Genomic DNA, 18,469 nt, shown 5'->3' on the forward strand with positions numbered 1-18,469 from the left:
CGTCCGCCGCGCGCGACTGTCACGGGCCTCGACAACGGTGCCATACATTTTCATAGGTTGACTATTGTCGCGTCCACGGAATTCTACCTTTAGATCGAAGTCGAAGTGAGAGTGATGTCGAAGTGAGTTGTGATATTTTATAGAATCGACATGCTGATACTAGTATAAAAAAAATATGAAACAAAATGTAAAACGAATGCTCAATTTTAAACAAAATTCCAAAAACAGCGGCCTAATTCAGCGTACTTCAGCAACATGGAACAACGTTGGTTACATTTTAAAACGCGCGCACACTAAAGATTTAGTCGGCCGGTAGTTGATTTTTGCTCATAAATCAGTATGAACATGAATTACACACGTAACAATGATTTGGTATTTGTTCGGTATCAGACCGACTAAAAACTTTGATTGAATTCATCTTCTTCTTCTTCCTGTCGTGTTCTTAATTTTATTTGGGGGCTTCCGCTTCCATTTTTCCCTGGCAATGTCATACTGATACTCACTCCCTTTTTATTCATGTCATCTTTCGGGCAATCCGTCCATCTTTACCTAACCTAACCAAAACACCTGTAATACCGTGCAAATAAAGATTCTTATTCTTATTCTTATATGTCTTCCTCTTCCTCTCCATCCATCTTGAATTGATTGAAATCATGATTTTCTAAAAATAAAAAAAAGCCTACCGAGGGCCGACTAAATAGTCTGCAGTATGCGCCAGGCTTAAAGCAACCCTGTCGCTGCCGAGGTGCGGGTAACACCGTAGTATTTATTGATTTATGTAAATACTCCCGCCGCTGTCGATGGAAGGAAAACAAGCGAGCATCAGTTACGAGTTGCTTATTGTGTGTAAGCTAACTACGCGCTGCATTCAAGGGTTAATGCTTGTCAATATTGTTGTACGCTCGTGATCTTTTCAATTTATATTCGTTGCGTTGCTTTTGTGCAGTTTTAATGTTTATTTGTAGGAAAGTAGCTTGCTATTTTATTGAAGTTTTCTGTTTATGGGCTTTTATCTTCGTTTTTGGAGGTAGAGACGACGAACAACAAGAGTTGTAACTTTATTGGCACATGTACTAATTTAACTTCTCTGTTAGGTCTTTCTTCTAATTCTCTCCTTAATTAATATGCATGATTATCGTATTTGACGATTTCATAAATACTGCATTTTTCTTGCGTATAAACTGCCAGAAACATCCTAACAACAATATACATTACGAAAATAAAAAATAATACCACCAATACAAAGAACGTATTAAAAAAGTACATTTATTGAATCATTATGCGTTGACCTAATTAGAAAAACTACAACAGTAAGCCTTCACTTCGTTGGGGAGAATTGTGTCGACAAATACCCAAGCTTCCAGTATTTGTGTTTTTATCGTATTTGCTGGGGTCGTGCGTACCCCACCGCGCGCTCGCCGGGTTATCGAGAGGGGATTATTTTTTAATTAACTAATAACCCTTTGAAGACTGCTTTCTATGGGATTGTCTTGTTGAAGTTTTCTTATTACATAGTTGGTTTTATGTAAAGGATATTTTTCCTATTTTAATACCTACATTTTCATTATATTCATTCACAAAGCAAAAGCTACTCTATTATTGCAGCTATAAGCTACAGTTTTGTATGTACTCAACAAAGTTAGCTGAATACAAACTTGAAATAAAATCACAGATAGAAAATCAACAACCAATTAAGAAATGTCGGAACATTTCCAATTAAAGTATAACATAATTGCTAGCTATGTTTCCAATTATTCTGAACCTTTCTGACGGTATAACAATACAACTTATAAACGAATATTCTATTTCCTGCTAGAAAAGTATTTCAAACAAAAACTCAAGGAAATTGACCCAGTTCGGGTGCAGATATTTTTCGAGTAAGCACCGAAATGATATGTGTTGTGTACGCAATTTTTAGTCCAGTTTTAACGTAACTTGTGTTTGGTGATTTACAAAGAGTTTATTAAACTAAGAAGTATCTCGTTTTGTTTTAGAAATACCGATTGTATAGCCTTTTGGTATAATTCTAGCTCGTTCCACACAAAACATTGAAGGCCCAACAGCTGAGTAATTATGAGAGCGCTTACCATCATGGGAAACTGAACACCAAAAACATTCAGTTTGACAGTCAAAATAATTACTGAACTGTCAAACCGACCGCCAAAAATGGCGGAGCATGATGACGGGCGCTATCGTAATTACCCAGCTGCTCTAATGCGGTCACCAACGTCTACGAATTTCTCAGAAGCCAGAAACCCAACACATGTTTTGCCATCACAAAGGCAAAGGTAGTTCAACGTCTGTAATTACAACAGTATCCAACACCTCCAATCCAGACTACAACAAAGTTTCTTGAGCTAAGACTTTCCCCAAGAATATTCTTCATAAGAAGGACTACCAATTTCGTACGTGTTTCAGCTTTTCTCACGAAAATATCATAATTTTGTATAGTGTACAAAATCACGTGGGGCTTACAATTGTTTGCAAGAGCAAACATTCCCAAACTACTTACCCCATTTTCGCGTCAATTTGTACAGTGTAGGTATATGTACAAATCGTGCCTTCCTCGGTATATATTTTTATTTCCAGCCTTCCTTCCTTATCGGCTGTACAAATTAAGCGCCACCAAGATATTTTGGCAGCGCTTGAAACAACATGTAGGTGAAACGTGATTGGCTTAAAAAGCACAATTTTGTGCAAATTGCTTGCTTATTGCCTAAATACATTTACTTAATACCACCTACCGAATATAATGATCCTTTCAGCCTAAAATCGACGGCAATTTATGTTCTAGTACTCGAAATGGGTATAAAATTTGGCCTAATAGACACATTTACTGGGCTGCCGAAAAATGTACTTCAAAAGCTTGTTCTTACCAAACGATAGACAAAGATTGAAATCTCCACAGTTAAAACAATACTGCTATCATTATTTGCACACAAGTTGGAGTAGAAACGGCCAATTTGATGTGGGCTCGGCTTATTATACTTGCGTCAGACGCAACTTTGATTCGCTGACGTTTCCAACTTCGCTGCCTTGTCGGAGTTTCGACAGGGCTCGCAACAACCCGCGACACTTTAGGGTTAAACTTTAAAGTCGGTTTTGGAAATTTCGAATTTGTCGTTTTTGATACTTTTTTCGGATGTTCGGAAATTAATAATTTTCAATGACGTTGAGTGATTGATTAATATTGAAGGGAGATAATAATAAAGTATGGTAAGTCAATCAAGACTTTGTTCATAATTCCTTGTTCCTTTTGTTTATAGATGTACCTATATTTAGTCGAACCATTTGATCGTGTGTAAGTGCGCATTTTGCTATTTTATTAAAATGTTTTCATCGTAAGCTCTTTCAGATACCGTTCTTTTAAAATGAGAGCACTATAGCCAAGTGTGTGTTCTATATCTGATAAAACTTGTGAACTAGATTCTTTCTTAAGATTGTCATTTGAGATGAGAGCTCGGTAAATGACATCGGATTTTCTATATTAAAACATTAAGTTGTAACTAACGATAGCTTCCTTTTTCAAGATTATAAAACCACAGTTTTTATCCGCGTCCGCGAATACAATACAATAGCTTTTCTCAATAAATAGGCTATCTAACACTGAAAGATTTTTTTAAATTGTACCAGTATAGGTATATAAAGAGATTCAAGTAAACAGGCTTTATTATACCAGTACAGATAAATACTAGAAAATCTGCATCTAGAACACCATTATTTGTTTCAAAAAGAAGAATGACTATTTTATTACTGAAATAACGAAGAAAACTAATTAGCTTTTGCGAGATTCTGTCTTCAATAAGGAACTATATCTCGACAGTTCTTGGTAGTTCTATCTCCAACTCCGAATCTAATAGAGATTTTATTACGTGGCCCAGTGACGTTGTAGGACCGTTTCAAATAACGGTTTGTGAAACTTGTAACTGTAACAGGTAACTGTTTTGTTGAAACCGTTGTTTATAGCGAAGCTCTGTTTTGTAGTTTTGTATGAGTAGCAGCTTTATTTGTAGCTCGTTTGTTTGTCAGGTGAACGGATTTTTGGTAGCAGTTTAGCAATATGCAGCTAAATTATCAAACAATGTTTGGCTTTTGTCCTGTGGAATTGTCATTTGATGGGTTGTTGAAACTGGCAACCGTGTCTATTATTTTATAATAACAAAGTTCTGTATATCTATACACATAATAATATGAACTACTCGACCAATTAAAAAAAATATTTCAATGTTATTTAGCCCATTTATCGAGAAAGGTTAAAGATTGTTTAACCGGATGCGCAGAGTGCGAAACCGGTGGTTGACGCATACAAAAAAAATCATAGATTATTTATAGATATTTCTAGTATATATACATAATCAGTAGCAACTGTATCCACACACATAAAGTTTGAATATAGCCCTTTCAATAACACGAAAACCACAACCTACTTTTTCCCAACTAAACACCAAAACTAATTAACTTTTCAATTGAAACTGCGAAATTACAAACGGTTCGGTCAATATTTCAGTTCCGAATATACCTTCAAAACACAAACAGCCAAGTTAAATTTTAACTTAACCGTCATAATTTTACTGGGCCGTTAACTTAACGCGAGTTCGTAACTGGCAAGATTGTCACTTTAATTAACTAATAAATAACTGAAGCCGTGTACAGAATTTAGTATCAAACCTTAGATGATAATTAATAAATTCCGGTTTAGGGTCAGGATACAGTGAAAGCGCGATAGATAATATACAGAGCTATAAATAAATTCTTTTGTAGATTTAATTAAATTTTTCAGAGATATCGTTTAAATATAGTTAATAGAAATAAAATTATAGTATTTAGTTTTATCGGAAAATATGAAGTATTTTATTACATTAAATAATAATCCAGAGTACGTGGTAATTTTATACCTACTTTATGCTTTAGATTTAGCTGACGTCAATGAATTTCTACCAAAAATGTTGTAGCAACAAGAACAATCTTTATTTGGTACTATCTTGCCACTGCAAACAGACACCAAAAGCAGGACTGAAGAAGACTGCAAAAGTAATTAAAATAGTTAGCACAAAAGCTATAATAAAGCTAAAAGTAGCTCGCAGTGCAGAACAGCCCTTACCAAGTCTGTGATAAGCCGTTGCTTAAGAAACACTTAAGAACTTTTGTACCTGGATGAATGAATTATGTACCTTTGCTTTAAGTCTGCCTTGTGATTAATTTATACTGAATATTATGTACGGATATGAATATGTATACCTTATTAAAATGACGAGAAGAAATTGAAATAAATCTATTCAATGATCAGTCGCAATCAGGTCTTTTAACCTAGTTGGGTAATAAAATGTCCTCTATATATTTTAGATACCTCTTCAACATTTTTGTGATAATAAAAGCAAGTGCACCCTTTACCAACAATAAGACCAAAGGATGGTTTTGTAGATTTTACATACGTTTAGATATGTGATCAGATGACAAATTACTATAATTAAAATTCATAAAACTTTTTCCAATGAGACAAAAACATTGTTTTTCAAATTAAATTCTCTTTCATGTTTAATATGGGTTCTCAATTAAAAAGAAAATAAGAAAAACAAGACGTATTCGAAATTAAAGGTTTTAGTTTCGGATTTTAAATTCTAATTGTGAAAATGTCATTAAAATCTAATTAAAAAGAAAATTACAATTTCGACATTCATTTGGTACGATTACAAAGAATAATGGATTGAAATAAAACGTCTACTATATTATTACTTTACCACGAGTATTTTTTTATTCTGTTTACTCTATTTTTGAATAATTTAATTTATGTTTAAAACGCATAAACCAAATATTGAAAACATACGTAGGTACAAAGTTATTATATTAAGCTAATTCTTTATTGATTCATCAAGTATTTCGAATGAAATATTTAATATTTCTGAACGATTAAAAATTAATGTATGGATGTACCCATCTATTCAACTCTTAAAAAAATACCGAGATATCGAACATAGAAACAAATAAAATGGAGCAAATTTTAAAATTAAAACTCTGCACAAAAACCCACTTAATTGCGAGTAAAATTATGAACCGGTTCTACACACGGTTCCCACTGACAGACGTTTATAATCCGGATAATATCCGTCCCGGATGACAAGTCTGAGCAAGTTTCGAACTGATTTGTCTTACAAGCCAGAACAGATTAGACGAATCAATTGCTTAGATATTATATCGCGTTGTATAGCTGTCGCTCGGTAGTGGATTTGCTACCTTATGGCGTGGTAGTGTGGTTCAAATTTGGTTAATGAAGCTATTTTGTAATAATGACGTATTTAATTGTGTTAGTTGCACTGGTTTTTGAGGAATCGGTGAATATTTGTTTGTATCTGAAATCGTAATCGGATAAATGTCACCTATAACTTTCCTCGATAAATGGACAATTTAACAGTGAAATGTTTCAAATTGAAATAATCGTTCCTGAGACTAGCGCGTTGGAGAAAACAAGCATATTTTATATAAACATGTATATTTTTGTACCTTTTGTATGAGAACGTTGAATAAGTTAAACATGCAATGTGATTTTAACAATTTAATATTTTTAAAATGTCTGTTGATTGTCTCAAAAATCTCCATCAATTTAAATCTGCAATGAAAATGTAATAAACCACAAAATTATATCGATAGTATTGCGAATGGACCATAAAATATTATACGACTTTATTCTATCATTGTAGTTTAAAATGTTCTATAGTCACTTACATTTTGTGAATGTTCAAGTACTCATAAAGTGTAACAATATAATGTACACTACTCTCTTTTGTATATTATAACCATATTTAACAGTTATGATTTAAATAGCACCAATCTCATAATTGAAGTTCGTAACAAATAACGTAAAATCTATAGTTAGAATATTTTTGAAAATAGTAAAGTCACCCTAATCTCTTCGAAAAAATCACGGAAAAATACCCATGGAGTTAAATAAAAAAAAGGAACTTCACAAATGCACAGTTATTTGACACAAACTTTACCAAGATTATAAGTTTCAAAGATAATCCAATCTAAATGACAATTTCACCATCACACAATCTTCCCTTCAATCTCCAATACCACCTATACTTTTCAGAAACATTCCTCCCTTCTCTTATTAAGTGTACCCGGATAAGCTGAAGAACCTCAAGGCGGTTATAACCGGATATCCGCTTTGTAATATTCGATTTAAATGCATGCTGCGACATACACCTGGCTCGTGTGTATACTAAATACTGCTACATACGTACAGACTAGACGGAGGTCAATCGAGTTAGAGCAGTCTTGAGAGGAAAACATCTTGCTTTATATGGGATTTGTGAGATGGTGAGACGGGTGGTGTGTGTGAAGTTATTGTTTGTGGAGATAGTGTATATGTTTTCATTTTAGGATTAGAAAGGTATTGTTGTAGGTGTCCTTAATAGCAATATGCAAGGTTATTAGTTATCTCTGAATCTAGTGTTCCGATTATTGATTGAAGTTAAGTTTGTTGAGAGTGTCATAAGGTACATTTGAACTGTGTGCGAGAAATGGTGTACATTCGTGAAACTGCGTGAATTAGCTAGTAGTAATAATTAATTGTTTGGCTTGCAGGAACTTTTTATTTAGCGCAATTCGGGCATTATAACATGTAAAAATAGATCAGATCAAGCACACTTTGGTCCCGCATAGATGCAGTAGTTCTATCTAGCATGAAGATCACATGAAATAGTGCAGTAGTCCTATCTAGCGTGAAGATCACAGGAAACACCAGTCCAAACAAAACAAAATCACAAACAAACAAACGACTCTCAAATCCCATTTCCTTATACTTCATACTTAACGTCAAGCGTGAGTTGCTCCATTGAACATCTATCCGCTATAAAACAAGCAGCCGTTTTATAACCGGCTATGACCGGCTATGACCGGGTATCTAACTTGAAAGGGTCAGTGTGACGTCATGACCGATTACCCGGTTGTGATAAAGTTTATGTTTAACCGTATTATGTTAACACTTTCGGTTTGATTAAGTTTTTTGAGTTTAGTATGGTTATGTGTGAATAGGTATTGAAGAAAAGGGATCTTTATTTTGTAGATTGGAGTTGGGTAACTTTGAACACAGTATATTATTAATAGTGATTGATATTTATTATATTTTTGATGATATTTATTATATTTTTGATGATATTTATTAATATTGAGAGTTTGACATAAATTATAAATAACTTAATACACACAAAATTGCTACATTATTATCTCACCAGCAATTTGAAAACAAACGTCAATTTAAGATTAATTTGAACTGCTATACTTGATAAAGTACAGAAGACGTGTTTTATTCCTTGTTGGACAGTTTTCTTAAAACACAAAGAATGTTGTGTACAAAAATATGAAATAATTCAAAACGGTTGCATAGTCAGTTTTCTTTGAAATGCTTTTAGCATAATAGTTTTAATTTACCATCCTCGCTTACGACTGACTTGCGAATACTTTTATATTATTTTGTTCCCTCAAGAGTCTTCTGCAGATAAACTCTTTTCAGACTAAATTTGATCTCGGAGAACTTAACTAAGTACTCGTACGTTTGCAGAGAAAGAAAATATATAAATTTCTATTTCTGCATCTTTGTTATAAATATACTTGCAACGCTGTGCTGCAAACGTAGAAATTTTATTTTAAAACCTTCCTCATAAATCCATCTCTATATTGGTAAAAAACATGCGTGTATATCTGTTCAGTAGTTTTTGAGATTACCACAAACATGCAGACGCGATGGGAGACTGTCTAATAATCTAATAGTTATTGTCTTAGTTACCACTAGTTACAATTGATTCCAGAACAAAGAAAGAGGTATAACCGTAAAACATGGAATGAAAAAAATATATTGAGAATAAATTAAGGGCCACTCAACTTTAGCTGTTTTGGCCTAAATACCTCCACATAAAATATCTACAGTTCGTATATAAATTTCCCCACACAGGAACTTATAAGGCATGTATAAAAGGATCAAGAGACTCGTACGTTCGCTGTATCGTTAATAATGCTAAACTAAAAGTGATTGCCAATAGGTCGATCCCTAGAGTGCTTACGTCTACTTTGAGTACTCAAGAAACATATAAAAACTGGAGGTATCAAAGTTTCTCTTTGAAAATTCGTCTGTGGCAGCCCGCCCGGAAAATTAATATGGAGTCACTTGATGTCGCTACCAATTTTGTATTTTTTTTGCATTGATATTTTGTTTGCGACTGTACTTTTATTTTTCGATTTTTGGGCCAATAGAAGTGACGTGGAGTGTTAGCAAACATTCCGGTTTTTTATTTTAATAGATAGAGTAACCTTTTGGATATCACAGTCCAGTTAGTAAAAGCTACGCTACCATATTGATTCATGTGTCATGAATTATAATTACTCAAACATTTTTGCAAATTTATTGAAAAACTGCTATGTAATTATCGTTTTATCGCAAATCGATTCAGGTACCCCATTTACAAACATACACGATGTACAAGCTACATGAACCCAGTTATATAACAGTTATGAGTACAGAGTACATAGCCGGTGCTAACTGCAAACTGGTCAGCATTATTACGAGCTGCGTCCAACTTTCACCACATTCGATAATCTGCAAGTTTTTCCCTGCACCCCAATGTGGGTCAAGAGAAAACTCGGAAGGGGCGCTTTAGGTTCGCTGCATACTTGCGAATGTGTGACGCCGATGCGACAAATATACACACACTTTCGAACATACCTTTGTGGCCAAAAATATTAATTGCACCCCTTTAATTTAAACAATATGCGGTCAAATACTATTTATTTTCAATTTTAACACGGCAACAATTATGTACGTAATACCCAATATTTGTTTAGCGTCAGTTAATAAAGCCCGCAAATAAACACAACATGTAGGTGTGTCAACATCAGTAGTTACAGCTTTGCCCTCGTGGAAAACTTTGTATTAATTTAATTGTAACTCCGAAATAACGTCCAGCAGTTTAAATATTTAAATTGTAATTAGTAATTGAACAATTTATTTAATTACACGCTCTGGAATCTCGCAATTGTAACCACCTTTATGACTCACACATTTGTATTCCAACTGAGTATTGTGTTGCGTCTGTGTGCTACGTCGAGATGCAGTGTGTGTGTCGATACAGTTGTGAGTGTGTGAGTGGCAGAGATCCCTACATTTTTGAGTGTACGTTTTGCTCATGTAGGAATATGCGCTGGTTGTTTATGTGTGCGTGTTTTTTCATGTCATGTTTGCATGTGTGCGGGCTCTGCGGTGTATGGAGTACCGTTTGAGGGACCCAACAACTGATGGATTGTTTTTCTCTCTAGAGACGTGATTCCCTTTATGTATGAACTGTTGTGTGAATCTGGCGACGGAGCCTCCCTCGTGTTATTAATTATTTAGTGCGAGTGTGTGAGCGGAACCTTTGTTTGTGGTGATTTAAATTTGACGCGTGTCGAAACGTGCCAATTGTTGATCGGTTCTAATATTTCTTTTGCACATACACCATTGTTATTCGATTTTAGACTTTATTGTTGTAGAAATAAATTTCATTATTGCAGACAACATCTGTTTATTTAATTTCATGACTTGTATCTTTCTATATTATATTAACATTTTTTTCTTCTTTTCAGATTCATGTCTGCTTACACCAACATCATCAATGCTATCAGAATCAAGTGAGTCTATCTTTTCATTCAAACGAATCTAGACCATAATGGAAGCAAATATAGATATTTTCACCTTAGCGGCTGAGTCATACCTGTGTGTGTAAATGCACATTGTCTTTGTATGACTTAAAGACGATGTCTATGTACATTCACGCTATCGTGAAATAAAACATCAGTACCAACTTACCTATGCAGAACTCTTTTGAACAATCCTAGAACCCAGATCGGATGCCCTAATAATATTAAAGGAATAAATAATAGGTTCAACTGAGATAAATACAGCGCAGTTTAAACTCTAAGGTTTTTCTTAGTAAACTTACCTAGGCAAAGTTTTTCCACCAAGCCGTACTAAAATAGCAAAAGTATAGAAACTAAATCACCTCGCATTTCAAAGAGCAATGAATGAAAATACCAAGTTTTGGAACACGCTGTATATGGGTGAGATATACGTATATAGGGTGTTCCGTTTGACAGAAACTTTGGCCTATGTTGTTTGTTAGGAAATAGTAAATAAGAGTAGTTTTGATCGCGAAGCTGTATAAGTGTTGCTTTTGAGATCGAATTTCATAAATGTGATGATAGATTTATAACATTTTAAAGAACTTTTTTGGTTGAATGCACCCATCTCATGAGCTACAGATTTGATTTGTAAAATTATAGTCTTAGCCCATATAGACGAGATTGCGGAATTTTTCGAAAGAATCACCGTGGCCCTAGGTTTTTTGAAGGTACACGGTGGGTTTCAGTCAGTAAGAATCTTACAGTCCCTCATGCTGCAAGTCCACAGCGTGAAGGGTTATTTGCCGATTTCCCACTCAATATAGGCTTCTTTTTATCCGGGTGCGCCAAGTAGTTCTATAAGACGCAGGCGAATTCTCTAGCAGAAGGTAGCTTCTAGAACAGTACACTATGCTTTCCCTCCATCCAAAACATTAAACGCTTAATATTACCTAATCAATGAGTAACCGAGACTCCCAACTAGCATCGATCAACTCGTATAATTTATTCAAAGCTATGTATCATCCAGGAGATCTGTCCTCCGGGAGAGATCTGCTTATACTTGCGCCAAACGATTAACGGAACAACTTGTGCAGGGATACCCTGAATTAACCAGTGGACTTGACCTGCGAGTTTTGTTGTGGTGGTCGAATTGGTAGGTAGATGATACTCGCAGTTTTGCTTGAACGTAGCATGGAAGCTACTCTGTCTTCTTTCATACATAGGCTATCTGAAAGATTTTTCAAATTGACATAGTGATTTCTGAGATTATTATATTCAAGTAAATAATTAAACAAATACTTCAGAATAAATCATACTTTTTAATATGATCCTTCTTTAAAATTTCACATTTCAAAAATAGTTAAACAGGTGTTTGCGTATGTTTATGGAACATTTTGGAGTTTCTTTAAAGGCGTATCAAACGTCTATTTACTAGATATTACTAGAATAGAGATTACTAGAATAATACCTCCTTCAAAGATAGTAAATAACAAAACATGGTTGACCCTATCCATCCACATTACCAAAATTCACGAATCCGTTTTCATGCACCACCAAAAACCGCACCTGACTCTTCGGACAGCGCCAATAATCTCACTATTGACAGCAAAACCTGTTATATTTGTACAATATTTACCGAATCGTACAGAAAAGGCTTAAAACCCAAACAAATCCTGGATCTGAGCCCATTCCTAGCTGGTTCCATAACAGCCTTCTTTAGAACACACCAGCCCGTAAAAACACAAAGGAAATACATAATACAGAAGGATATGAAAAATATGAATATTACGAAGGAAATACTCGGCCGGGCGAGGAATTTAATATATTCAACCAAGCTAATAAGTATTGGAGGAAACAAGTTTTTTATTGAACAACGTATGGGAGCTTGAGATGTTGACACGGATGTTAACTTAATTCTTGTGAAAACAGCTTTAGGGAGAATTCAAAATTAAAATACTCATGGCTCTTTCGAAGATTTGTGTCAGAAATATTTTTATAGAACACTAGTAGAAATTGTCTTTTTCCTTGTACCTAAATAAAATACAACCTATGGCATTTACAAATACCGTGTTTTCTATGGCTAAAAATAAAATAAAATTGAAAAGATAAAAGCCCACCATTACAGCGGAACTTCAAAACATTTAAAAATAAAATTACTTCAACAAAAATCAGTGAAGCGCGAACAGGCAATATTGACCATTATGGCTTTGAATTGAGTTAAACATTGGCTGTTAAAGACGGTACATTTTTATAAGGAGCACAAACAAGTAATGAGGGTAGACGTGTTTGTACGTTCACAGGTCGGCGCGTTTGAAGCGGGAGCGACTGATTGCAGTGCCGCCAATCTTTCGTTCGCTTTCTATGTATCGGAGCGGTTCATGTGGAAAGATATGGCGTACTAGGTTTGGAAATGGTGCAGCACATTTTAAAATATGTAGTACTGTTTTTGATGTGTTTCAAAATTGCATTGAATGACACGCTTTACAATTATTGTGTGTTATTGAAAAAACACTTGTTATTGAAAGATGGGCCACTATTGTCACCCAGTGGACACCCCAGGATGGACACCGCAGGCGGGGTAGGCCCCGGAAGAGATGGCGTGATGAACTGGACGCCTACTGTCGAGACTGGTGGACTCGGTCGAAGGATCGGGAAGTGTGGAAGCGAGATGGGGAGGCCTTTGCCCAGCAGTGGGACATTATCGGCTAGTAATAAATATAATAAATAAATAAAATAATAATTGAAAAAAATAACGCAAGCAAATTGAAACGCACATTCCGACAAATTGAGAATCTCTCGCTTTTTGGAAATTCGGTGAAAACTGGGTCATTTTTCTAAATATCCAATTTGTATAGTCATCATCCTTGAGATGCATTGAAGTTCGTGAATTCCATAGATAACAGTATTCAATAATATTTAGCAATATAATAACATGTTTACCTAAAAGCTTTTTCTATTTCCGATATATGAAACTTTAGTGATTGTAAACACACATTTAAGAAGAACTTGTGCACGAAACCCGAGCCTTAGCGATTAAGTATATGTATTTTGTTCCTGAACGACAGATTAATTAAAGATTTCATATTAATATTTACTGGTTTTAAAACCAAAATTTAATTTAAAGTTTTTATAGCTGTTTCTATAAAAATATTTTTTAAAGCAGTATTTATTTTTAAAGCCTGTTACGAAAATTCTGCCAAGTCATAAAAATTAAAAGTGACAAAATGACCCATCCAAAATTAAAATAACAAAATAAAAATAAACGCTATTGTATAGGGATTAAACGTGGCAGTCATTGTGGCACTCGTCTCGGCGGACATTTATCAGTAACATCGGCTGTTAGCCATTCATCACTGTTACGTGTTAAATAACTCCACTTTGTGAATTTTTACATATAAATAAATTCTTTTTAAATGTTTATTTTTAATACTAATTTCTGTCAGGTTAAACCCGCGTGGAAACTACTTCAGGCAAATGGTTAAAAATAAGTCCTCAACAAATGCCTTATCTAACTCTAAAAAATTTTAATCGGAAAAGAAGTTCCTGAGTTTCGCGTCTTCAAATTAACAGACAAACTCTTCATAAATTGGTTTTAGTTGCAAAAAAAATAGATAGAGATACACAATGGCGGATTACACGTTTCATATTTTATCTAGTTCGTGATCAAAACTTTTATAATCATGTATACACACATTTACACACTTTTTTAACAAAATATGATACTTATAATATTTTACTCACCATGGCCCAAAAATTATCTACATCTACAAAAACGAATAAAACAAATACGTTACAAACGTGTGACAATTCTCATCGGACACGCAACCCAGTGCATCGGCTGTCAACTATTCATCACTCACTGTTTAAATAGCTGCACACCAATAGACATTACTGCGTCAATCGGAACGCAATCAAATTTGTTGGTTGTTTTTGTTTTAGTCGAATATTCTAAAATGGTGCCTAGGCTGCATATAATAGACTAGATTTGGCCTGTTTTGGTATATAAGTCCCGCAGAAGGATAAAAAGCCTGTCTACGTTCCTAGGGTAAAATTTAGTCTAGAACTTGGAAAAAAGAAACGTATAAGCTGAGCTGCTATTTGGTCCGGGTGCGGGAAGTAGTTCTCTCTGGACGCGAGAGGTAACGTGAGGAAAAGCCAGAAGTCTTATATTGTTTTTCCTACCTACGTTTCAAGTTTCATTATTATATCTTAGCTAATACCTACTTTTTGAAATAGAAGGAATTAGGTCTTGCATCCCTGCCATGGGTATAATTTACATAGATACAAATGTACATACATACAAACCCTCATCAACAAAAAATCACAATGGGAATAAAAGTCCACATTTGAGCATCATTTCCCATTGTTTCAATTCAATTTCCCGATATTTAAATATTATTTTCATTGCGAATTGTAAAGGTGAGAGATGGAACGATTTTACATTCAACGGTGCAAGTAGACGGACATTTTAATTTTTTAACATTTAAATTGCGGAAATGGACGAACATTTTAACATAGGGTTTTATGTTATTTAATATCGATGATGGCGTTTCAATATTTTTTTGTTCTGAAGCGCTATGATTATGTAAGTTTTTTGGAGTAATATTATCACCGAAATTTTTGCGATTGCATGCCATTTCATAAAGGGTCTAGGCTTCGTGTGTGATTTACTTTTCTTGGAAATCGGTTATAAGTATGTAAGATCATAGTCATTGTCCTAAGAACATCCAAAAACAATACCCCCACCACCCAATATTGTTCTAACAAAACTTTACCTTTTAATCAAGCTCGAACAATCCCATCCAATTTTATTAGACATCCTTCTTTATAATATAACGGTACGTATCTTGAGGCTAAGAGGCCATACTTGAGGCGGCTATTGTTGCTTATTTCCCGTACATTGTCAGCAGGCACTTGATTTGAGTCTCTCCCCTGTGTCGCCGAAATAGCCCGCTTTTGTGTCGCCCGAGGTGTCATGGCGCAGGTATATTATAGACCTTTTGATACACCGCCCTGTTTGCTGCAGTGTATTCTTGAAGGAAGAATTAACGTAACTGCAGTAGGTCGTTTTTTTAAATTGGTATTCTATTTAATTTGCCAGGTAGATTTTATCTTCATGTATGATTGATACCGAAAACAAATTTTCATATAATTTTTCATAATGCTAATAGAACCAAGTTAGTATAGGTACCTATTAAAGTTTAGGAGTCATCGAGAGGACTAATTTATAGATATTATGTTTGTTTTTCTTGTCATTAAGAAACTATGAAGATCAAAACGGATACAACGAAAGGCCACAATATAGTGTTTCAATATAACCCGGAGGCGACCGATAATTTTTCTATTACCTGCCCAATAACATGCCCTCGACCATAAATGGTGGGGGTGTTAAAATTTTAAATTAAACCCATTTGATATCGCAGTAAAGTGCGTCGTAAACTCGAAGGTTCTAACTCTTGGCCGACTTCGGACTAAAACTGACTTCATCTGTAAAGTCTGGTCGACTTTGTGGTTACAAGTGTTGGAGAACAATGTTATGACTGCTTTATTGCATTTTTATTTGTCATTTTTGGGTCAAAATTAGTTTCGTCTTCTAGAGGAGAGTAATTTTACCCGTCTACCAATAAGGGTTATATTTGCTTGATGAGCAATAAGAGCTACCTGTTAGAACACAAATGAATTCACAAGTAAAATGGTCCATGAAAGAAGAGATTTCGTAATAGACCAAGTAATTAATATAATTAAGTAAAAGAAAATTGTAGAATAGCCATTTAGGAGATTACAGACTACTACATTAAAACTGTATTTTGAAAGGAATCAATTTCAATCCTGTACGAGAAAATAAAGTATTATAATTCCTTACCGTACCGAAAGCTGTCTCCAAACTAGAACATAATTCAGTCTTCTAGTTCACATCATGAAACTTTAACGTTTCTTATAAAAGTCCCAGAGACTAAGGTGCTAACACTTGGTAACTTCGGTAGATAAATTTACTTCGTTTAAAATCAGGGGCGCCTTGAGGCCAGCTACAGTATAGCCGGGAGCACGTTAATATTAACTCTTATGGAACTTGGTAAAGGATGCCTTTTAAAATATGGTCTTTAAGTACTGGTTTTGTCTTTTTAATTGAAGGTTAATCTATTATAAAGATGATATATTTGTGGTTGATTCTTTGCTTTCCGATAGTATTGAATCGATTTGATAAATTCTTTCAGTAGTTGGAAGGTACCATAATCCCAGGTGAAAAAGACTATATTTTATCTAGGCATGGAAAGTCAATTCCATTGGACGAGGGCGAAACTGCAATAAACAGTCTAGTATACATGTAGAGTGACGACATGATAAGCTAATAATTGTATTAGTCAAAGTAATGTTCGTAATCTTGATTTTCAAACTTCAAATAAGAGATCAAATACAATTTTAATACTCAATAATATATAGTCTACAAACGAGGTATCGCAATACACAGAACTGTTCAAGGCTTTTATTTGAGACCTGTAACTCTATATTGTAGAATACGAACATTTCTAGGAAATCCTCACGTACTATTTCACTATCAATAATAGATAGGAACTAGGAAACTTTGTAAATATAACAGAAGAAAGATTTGAGTGCGATACTAGGTATAACGAAATGAATGAACGGTATTTTGGATTGAAATAAAGTTCTACGTTCTCTTTTTTGGAAAATTCTGTAAGATGATATTGTTTTTCTTCTATATGTCTAATTGTAAATGGAGTCAAAGTAGCAAAGGCGCAATTATCTTATATCAAACGACCAAAAATCGTTTACTTCATTACTGTACTAACATGTTAATTTGATTCCATTTTTCATTATTTTTTGTTGTAAGTCATGTTATAGTACATTATCTGTGAAAGTGTCAAACGTCTAACTATCACCGTTCATGAGATACAACCTGGTGACAGCAGAAGAGCAGCGAAGTCATAGTAATAGAATCCAGTGGAACCCTAAATATGATGATGATTACGTAGGAATGGGCAATAACAATTTAAGTATCTTTATTTTAACCATTTTTACATTCAAGCTGCCAGTGCATAAAATGATCGTTGTTATTATAGTTAAACTTTCCCAGAAGGCGTTGAATTTCGTATGGAAATAATAAAGGCTCGCTCTGAAGCGGCGCCGGGGGACCAAGCTTGTGTTGCAACTGCACAAATGTATATATACAGGTGCACTTTATATGTTAGTTATACGTACTGCGATTACTGTTTTGTAAGAATGAAAGTCGGTAGTACAAATAAAAATAAATTAATTGTAATATCAAACCTATAAATAGTAATAATTTCTAGTGATTAAAAACTTGAAATTTAAAACAATGTTGAACTTGTTATGAATCGTTATGGACATCTGTTGACTAGCTTGTAGACTAGCTGACTGTTTGAAAATATTCTAAAGCTACTAGAATCAGCACGTGCGTCGTCAGTTCAATCTATCAAGAAAAAAACCGTAAACTTCATCCCTAAGTTACAATTTAAACCTAGAAACACATTACCCATACTCTATTCTAAGAAACATTTTAACCCAAAAAATAAATACATTCTTACCCATTCTCCCCCATTTCCCCCTAACTCAGTCGGTCCACGTAAAATTTGAATGAAAATAATAACGTCTGCAAGCGTCGTCGGGGGACAGCGCACGTACACTGAACTATACTAATATGCATGGGGCACACTGGGAATGGATGCACTAAGGTTTAGACATAACAGGCTGTTGGTTTTGGGGAATTGATGGGGGATTTTGGTTTGAGGGAAGTGGGGGTATGTTAGGGTACTTTTTTTTTGGTTTGGTTTTAGTTATC

General features: G+C 34.5%; 1 protein-coding gene across 9 annotated transcripts in view; it reads left to right on the forward strand.

Moving 5' to 3' along the window:
- The window catches only part of Mmd (mind-meld), a 425,901-nt gene that overhangs the window by 64,583 nt on the left and 342,849 nt on the right, over positions 1-18,469 (forward strand). For all 9 annotated transcript variants that reach the window (XM_064036153.1, XM_064036149.1, XM_064036156.1 and 6 more), the window contains one exon: positions 10,615-10,659. In XM_064036153.1, coding sequence (XP_063892223.1) covers positions 10,615-10,659 — 45 coding nt within the window. The remainder of the gene's footprint in view (positions 1-10,614; positions 10,660-18,469) is intronic.

The sequence above is a fragment of the Helicoverpa armigera genome, chromosome 9 (genome assembly GCF_030705265.1).
Source record: "Helicoverpa armigera isolate CAAS_96S chromosome 9, ASM3070526v1, whole genome shotgun sequence".
NCBI classification, from domain to species: domain Eukaryota; kingdom Metazoa; phylum Arthropoda; class Insecta; order Lepidoptera; family Noctuidae; genus Helicoverpa; species Helicoverpa armigera.